This window comes from Hydra vulgaris, chromosome 12, assembly GCF_038396675.1.
Source record: "Hydra vulgaris chromosome 12, alternate assembly HydraT2T_AEP".
NCBI lineage: Eukaryota > Metazoa > Cnidaria > Hydrozoa > Anthoathecata > Hydridae > Hydra > Hydra vulgaris.
This window is the reverse complement of record NC_088931.1, coordinates 29,580,001-29,588,347: the sequence shown is the minus strand read 5'-3', so window position 1 is coordinate 29,588,347 and position 8,347 is coordinate 29,580,001. Positions and strand designations below refer to the sequence as shown.

Genomic DNA, 8,347 nt, shown 5'->3' with positions numbered 1-8,347 from the left:
TAAAAAAATATTTCCAAATAATAATAAAAAATAAAAAAATAAAAAACAACAATAAAATAAATTTACAAATTAAAAAAATATTAATTTATACAAATAAAATATAAATTATATTATATAAATTTAAATTTTTATAAAATGTTTTCTATTAAAAATGCTTTATTCAATATCGTCAAATATAATAACGTCAATCTGAAGTCCCGAATCTGCAAAAACTTTAGATGTTTGAAGTTAATTGGTGTCATAAATTGATTTATAGATACTCGTTGAATTTAACCGAACAACCGAAAAAGCAGATTCGTGACAAAAAATGCTTAAGAGATGTACAAAAATAACATTTACAAGTATGAAAATTATATATATTTATATATTAACTATAGTAGCTAGAAATTAAAAAAACTATTACTAAAAATGACTATTTATCAGGATTTTAAAACTTTCCATTTTTTAAAGCTCAAATAATTACTCAAAACCAATTTATATATATATAAAAAAAAAAAAGGTTTATTATCTAAAATAAATTTAATATTATAACTTCTGATATAAATATTTACTGGATAACGCGATTTCAGTAGTCGGCATTGATATGCAGCTATCCTTTTTTTTTTAACGTGAACAACAGTAATGGCTCGGTCAATAACTACCAACCTCTTTAAAGATATGTCATAAATTACTTAAATCATTCTGTGTTTTTTGCATAAAAATCGGTGCTCGAATTGTTCTTTTCTACAAATTTTAAAGTTATTTCGAAATTTTTTGGGTAGATTTTCCAGGTTTTTGATTTATGACAATTTGAAATTTCGTTACGAGCTAGATGAAATCTACGATAAAAAAAATAAATATAAACTCAATGCAACTATAACAAAATTTAAAACTATTAGTCATAAATCTACAAACCCTAATTAAATAAGAAAAAATTTCTTTTACCAACAAAAAAAACTCTCTTACTTTTTATTAGGTATCATGCTGGTATGTAACCAAAAGAAGAATGCGCAGTTATCGTACACTTTTGGAACTGTCTATAATAAAATCATAGCAAAAAACTTAATTGTAGTTTAAAATTTCTTAAAAAACTGCTCAAGGTTGACCCAAATCGAAATTCAGATCAGATAATTAAATTCATCAAAGACATTAACCTAAGGAATATAGAAAAATTAATAACTGATTTAATATAAAAGCATTTATCTAAGTAATAGGTAAGTAACAAGAAATATTCCAAAATTCGAGCATTTTGACATGAAATTAAAAAAAAAACTAAATTTTTTTTAATCTTAATAACTTAATATACGTTTGATATTCACATTTTAAATTTTGTTTGATATTCACTCAATTTTAAATTTTATAAATTCCATTACCGTTGATCAAATGTTTCTAAATGCCTCCAAAAAACTCAACAACACAATAAAGTTAGTAATAAAAAGCTAAACATTTTATTTATTCTAAAATAGAGTCTTCGGGGTCGTCCATAAATTACGTCATGATCTGGGGGAGGGGAGGGGTTAGTGGTTTCGTGACGAGTCATACGGTACTTGTTACTAAAATGTTACGATCTTGTGACGAGGAGGGGGGGGGGGGAGAGTGGGGTCAAAAATGGTTGAAAATTGCCTGACATAATTTATCGACACTTCCTTACTAACATTTAGGAGATATTTTTTATAAGAATCAGGCAGTCAGGAATCAGAAAATGACCCCCTCCAAATTGATTGAGTTTTTTATATATTGATCAGAATATAGAGAAAACCTGTTAAGGAAAAAAAATATTAGGTGCTAAGTTTTGTAAAATATAATCATGTTAAATTGTCAATATAACATGAGCCTAACATAATTAAAAAAAAAAAAACTCATGTGATCTTCAGATATTAGGTTACAATTAAAGGTACAAAGTGTTTAAAATGATTAAGTACAAAGAGATATTTTCTGGGAAGCACAGATGAGAGATTTGGATTGGTTTTCGCTCAACAGCACAATAAAATTTTTATCTTCCAAAATTAGCATTTAGCATTGCAGAAAACATTGCACGTAATGTTAGGAAAAAATTTAAGCGTTTCTGACTATGTCATAAGCAAATAACTTGCGGTGATTGAACGGAATGAAGAATCTCTGATATCACGATTATGGAAAAACTATCAGGAAAATCTTTCAGCTGAAGCAATCTACAATGTATGCAAAGAGAGAGATAAAATTGCTGAAATTTGATTATAATGAACCCTGTTGTGGAAAAGATCAATGTGACAGGGATAGTGCAGTTGCAAAGACAATCTTAAGGAGTTACGTTGATTCTGATAATAATCTTTTGACTGCCGAAAATATACACAAGGCTATGCATTATAGTTTTGACGTTAAAGATGCAAAAGATGCAGTTGCTCAAATTAGCAATGATAAAATTGTAGTTACTGGACCAAAGATTAAGAATATTAGCAACTATCACTCATTTGAGTTTGGTGAGAAAAGTATGAAGATGTAGCATTATTTCGATATCGGTAAGGGAAATGAACAAGAGTATGGAAATCTTAAAATTCAACCCTCGGTTAAGTTGTTGTTGACATATAGCAAAGCAGATAATTCAATTAAGCGAAACAAGTCACTAAAGGTAAAATAGAAAAGAAGTGTCAGACAAATGTTCATTAAGATTTTGCAATAAAATGAATTGTACCTTATCATTTGAAAGCGATGCTGAGTTAGAAGAACACATGCTATCTGGTCTTCATACAGTTCTGAAGTCATTAACATTATTTGAGAAAGTCCGCAACTCGTTTGTTCATAAGATGAAAATCACTTCTAAATATGCTGATTTCTTCATTCTCTAACAATGTTTCTGGTAGAACCGACACGGAAAATGATGAAAATAGTCTGATTAACGATAACAAAGAAGTTTATGGCAAAACTGATGATTGTAATCAGACAATGAAGATGATAATAAATATGAAGAAGACATCACCGACCTTGAAAAAAAAATTTGTCTTGTATGGAAAGTGAATGATTGGGTTGCTATTGTATATCAAAAACAATGGAATATTGGATATACTGTGGAGGTAATATTATTTAAAGCATATATATTAGTTTTCAAGCTTTTGTTTTGTTTTACAAAACAGTGCTCTAAAATAAAAGCAATATAAATAAAATGTAAAAATTATTTGAGAAAGACATTATATTAGACTTTATAAGTTTTACTGAATGTAAACAAAATTAAACAAATAATAAATTCTATATTATATTATTTTAAAATGTTGCGCTAATACTTTTAGGTATCTATAACCTGGATCAGAGTTAATTATATGAATAACAGGCAAGAGAAGAATTCTTTTCACTGGTTAGTTACTCCTGAGGAGATAAACTACCAAACTGAAAAATTTATCTGTTTAGTAGATGCTCCTTTTCTAACCAATGGTTGTGGCAATTATTCATTATCCGAAAAAGACTATAATACAGTCATATCACTATTCTTAGAGAAACTTACTGCAGCAGAGTAAAATATGTGATGTTGTGGATAATTTGCTTCATGTGTGCAAATGACTCTATTTCTGAATTAACAACTAATTTTTAAATGGAAATACATTTAAATGTTTGATTTATGTTTCATTTAATTAGGAAGTTTTTATTATTATTATATTAGGACCATGTTGTATTGACATTTGGACATGTTTACATTTTTACAAATCTTAGCGCCTCTGCCGTAATGGGTCATTTTGTATGTATACTATAACATTTTTTTTCAATTTCAAGCCTTAATATAAAAACTACACATTTCAAACCAATTCAAAGTTTCTTAAAAAATATGTGATAAATGATTTTTCAGAGGACACAGGTAAAATGCTGAATGGGGATATTTTCAATAGATAAAATGCAGGAAGAAAGTGCAAGAAATTTCTCCGAACCCTAACCATATTGCCGCCCTAACCCAAACCTCCAGTCTATGTAGCAGCACTCCTTTGCATGTTCTCCCTAAATCGATGTATGTACTAAAGCCTCCAAGCCCCTAACCTTATTTCTGAACTTTACTTGTTGAAAATTTCTGCATCATATCAATACCTGTTTCCAGGCATTAGAAATGGGCATTGGTAAAATTGAGTCAGATAAAGTCTTTTTTTTTTTTGCTTTTCATTTTTCCCTAGGCACAAAAAAGTGCAGTAAATCATATTTACTAATTTGCAGAATGACGTTGAAATATTAGTCAAGAACATTGTTTTATTACTATGGGAAAAATAAAAAATAAAAAAAACCATTTTATTTTGAAATCATATTCGAGTGTTATCGAGCTCATGGGTTATAAGCATTTTAGCATTATTAAAAGAAGAAACAAACGATTAATTTAATAATACCATAAATAATATGTTTGGAGTATTTATAAAGTTTTTTAAATCACTGTTATAATCTAGTAAAAGTAAGAGGATAACAAAACAATATACAGTTCTCAATTTTAAAAAGACAAATGCCGTGGGGCTTATGAGTTTGATATTTTCATAAAAATACATCTTGGTATTTGTTTTCATTGGATGTTACATGACATTTATGATATGACATTAATGACCAGACATTATTTGGAAATGATAGCCATGAAAATGGGAGCTTAATATCTTTGACAAGTAAGTTTAACAACAATATCACATTAGTTATGAACAAATGCATAATGTTATTGTTATTACTATAGTTATTTTTTACATAAATGATCACAACCCTGAGCCCAATTCAAAAAACTGTTTTCTCAAACTTATTTGCATTATTTTTTAATACTTGGGACTTATTAAATCATCCTGAAAAAAATTATATCATTTTAATCACCAAAGTGAAAAAATATGCTACCCACCTAAACGGCATGATATGAAAAAAAAGCAGCACTCTCATTTATGATTCTTATGATTTAAAATAATTTACATAGTAAATAATATAAATGTCAATAAATACAACAAATTGGTTATTTTTTGACAAAAAAAAAAAAAAAATTAATTTTGGACAAATTTTACAAAAACGAGATTTTCCATATCATTTTATAATACTTTTTTTGAACATCTTTAGACAATTTATTGACATTTTTTTTGTCTAGGGAGTTCCATAGCGAGGTTGCTCTATATAAGTTACTTTTTATGAACTTATATTTAGAGACTATAGGTGGGAGTACTAATTTTTTACTACAGTGAAGACTTAACAGCAGGGATTTTTTTGATAAAAAGATCTAACATAAACTCTGGATTTAAACCATTTATAGATTTAAAAACTTCACTTAATAAAAACCTTAAACTTCTAAGGTGTATACTTGGGTTATTTTCTATTTTTTGAATTTCTTCTAATGGGAGATCAAATCTTTTATAGACAATGCGAAATCCTTTTTGATGAATTTTATTAATTAGGTTATTATTATACTTTGAACAAAACATCCAAATCCAAAGATAATATGAAAAATTTGACAGTATAAAAGCATTGAATAAAACAGTAGCTTATTTTAATGATAAGAAGCTCCTTATTCACGAGAGACCAAAGCATTTACTATTTGCTTTTCCACAGAGACTTTTAATATGATCATCAAATTTGAAATCCTTATCAATTGTAACCCAAGATGTTTAACCTTAGAGGAAACCATGCGTTTTACATTTCCAACCATTAAAATTTATCATTACAATTTTTTAAGCTACGCAATTTTTCTAAGCTTTTTAATTTCATTTTTTTAAAAAAAAATGAAATTTGTCCGGATATGCACCATTTTATTCAAAGTAAACCATGAAATCGCATTTGATGTTTCTATTTGAAAAAGAGCAATAACACTCTGTTGTTGTCACAAACAGAGAGAGTAAAATTTCTAAAATCATAGAATATGACAATTTTGATTTTCAACCTACAACTTTTGATTTTTCATACTTACTACTAATTAAAACATGAACTACTAATTTTTAAGCCTATTGCATTTTCAAACTAGTGAAATTTCAACCTACTGTATTTTGGACCAACTGTTTTTTCGATCGATTTTATAACTCTAAGGTCTTTTCCAGTATGTATTTTATCTATTTGTTGTTGATTTGAATCAGAGCCAAATTTAATTAGCCGTGACGCAGTGACTGGAGCGCTGGCTTATAATTGAGAGGTCCAAGGTTTGATGGTCTAGGTATGTAAGGCAGTGTGAAAAATCTTCTTAAATGCTCTTTCATGCAGCTCTACTACAAAACCGTTAGGTCTTGTTGGAGCGCCTTAACAATTAGAAGAAAAAGAAAAAAGAATCGTTTTTTAACATTTGATGTAAATGGTGGTACTTTATTATCCAAGGAGATCAGTCTTATTGTAGAAGGGCATTTAACAAGGATGTTTATGCCTCCTCCCGTACCAATGTTGCTTATCTGACCTCTTTTTTTATATATTACTCTCGAGTCCTTAATACAAGGTGGGGGAGAGGGGATGGTAAAAAAACAGACTAGTATGTTGAAATGAAAATTGCCTTCAATCAGTTGAAAATCAAAGTCTCTAAAATCGGTTAAGAAAAAAAAATGGTCAAAAATGAAAATGTCAAAAATCTGTTAAATTAAAAAAGGACTATAATAGGTTGAAAACAATTTAGGTTTTAGTCCTCAGTAATCAGTATCAGTAGGACATCTAAAAATTATTTCCACTTTTTAGTAGATGTTTTATTTTGTAGATCAAGTTTGTAGGTGCAGGTTTTTGTAGGTTGAGCTATGCGATTTCAGAGTCTTTTATAAATAAGAAAAAATCATTGATGAAAATATTAAAGAAAATTGGTCCCAAAATTGAGCTTTGAAATACACCAGATTACATATCTAAGTATTCAGAAAATGACAATCCTAGTCTTACCATCTATTTGCGATCAGAAAGGTAAGATAATAAGAGTTTGAGGCTATCGTAAGAAAACCCATAACTTTCTAACTTAGCTATAAGCAAATCATGGGGAATTAAATCATATGCCTTTGATAAATCCATAAGCATAACGCCAACTATACCTCCTTTATCCAAGCATTTATGCCACTTATTAACTAAATTAAAAAGTGCGTGATGTGCACTATACCCTCTCTGAAACCCACACAGTAATTTGTTGAGGCTTGGCTCTATAAAAAACCGCATTTGCTCATAAATAACGATTTCAAACACTTTTGAGAGAACTGGCAGAATACTTTTTGGGTGGAAATTACACTTATCAGTAGGGTTGTTTTTTTTAAAACATGGTATGACATCGGCCATTTTTAAGAAGGACGGGAATTCGCCTTGAGATATGCAATTATTTATACAAGAAGTGAGGGTTTCTCTAAAACCCATGTCATAAGTTTTTAACATAAATGTTGGAATATCTCCACTAGTCTTCTTCTTAGTATTTAAAGAATAAATAATTTTTGTTATATCATCGGAAGTAATTTGATGAAATTTAAAATCTGAATTTGAATATTTTAATATATTTGATACAATTTGAATTTGTTTTTATAATACTTGAAAATGTTTGAAATACTGGGATGGTTTGCATATTTTATAATAGCAGATTCAACAGACACATGTTAATTGCAAGGAGAAGGACAATAATTCATCTCACTATTTATAGGAGACAATGCAACATTTGTGAAATATAAGTTGAAAACATTTGAAATTTAAAAGTTATTCGAAATAATTTCCCCATGTTCAATCAACGTTACACGATCGTTTGATTTGCCAGATTTATTAGAAAGAAAAGGCTTGCATATCTTCCACAGAGATGTAGTGGAAGACTTGAATAAATTTGTCTCACTAAAATACATTTTCTTTGTTTTTTTATTCAAGTTTACCATGTAGTTTCTTTGTTTCCTGTATAGAGACAAAGAAATGTCTGATTTTTCAATCTGGAATTTTTTTTAAATTTTGAGCGAAGCATAATTTTAGTTTCCAATGGAGCATATAGATTTAAATAGCTGCAAAAGATACCGTTAAACTCACTAATGTTATTACAAAATCTCAATTTATTTTTTATTGTTTCAGAAAATAACACTTGAAAAGTTTTTAAAAGACCTGTAAATTAATTTTTTTGGAGGTAACTTGCAGAAGGTAGACCTGAGCATTGTAAAAATAAGATCGCGATGGTCACTAAAACCCGTACAGATAGTCAGAGTGTTAGAAACATGTCTTTCTAATTGTTAGGATGAGATCTATACACCTGGGTTTTACAACTGATTTAAAACTAGTTGGTGCTTTAATTAAATTACTACACTGATAAAGGCAGAGAAACTCATTTATTATTGTATCATGAGGTTGTAAATTGTAATCTCTGATAATTATATAATCACTATATGATTGCAAGTAAAAATCCAGAATCCCTTTAAGGTTTTAAAATTTGAAATTTTAAAATTTGAATAATTTTTACAATTAATCAAATGGTAAAATTTGAACATCA

General features: G+C 28.4%; 1 protein-coding gene across 2 annotated transcripts in view; it reads right to left on the bottom strand.

The window, feature by feature from the left end:
- Positions 1 to 537: 537 nt before the first annotated feature.
- The window catches only part of LOC100214915 (phosphatidylinositol 3,4,5-trisphosphate 3-phosphatase TPTE2), a 104,277-nt gene continuing 96,467 nt past the window's right edge, over positions 538 to 8,347 (bottom strand). For both annotated transcript variants that reach the window (XM_065812846.1, XM_065812847.1), the window contains exons 17-18: positions 946 to 1,016; positions 538 to 818 (exon numbers count right to left, since the gene is read on the bottom strand). In XM_065812846.1, coding sequence (XP_065668918.1) covers positions 677 to 818; positions 946 to 1,016 — 213 coding nt within the window. In that variant the 3' untranslated portion in view covers positions 538 to 676. The remainder of the gene's footprint in view (positions 819 to 945; positions 1,017 to 8,347) is intronic.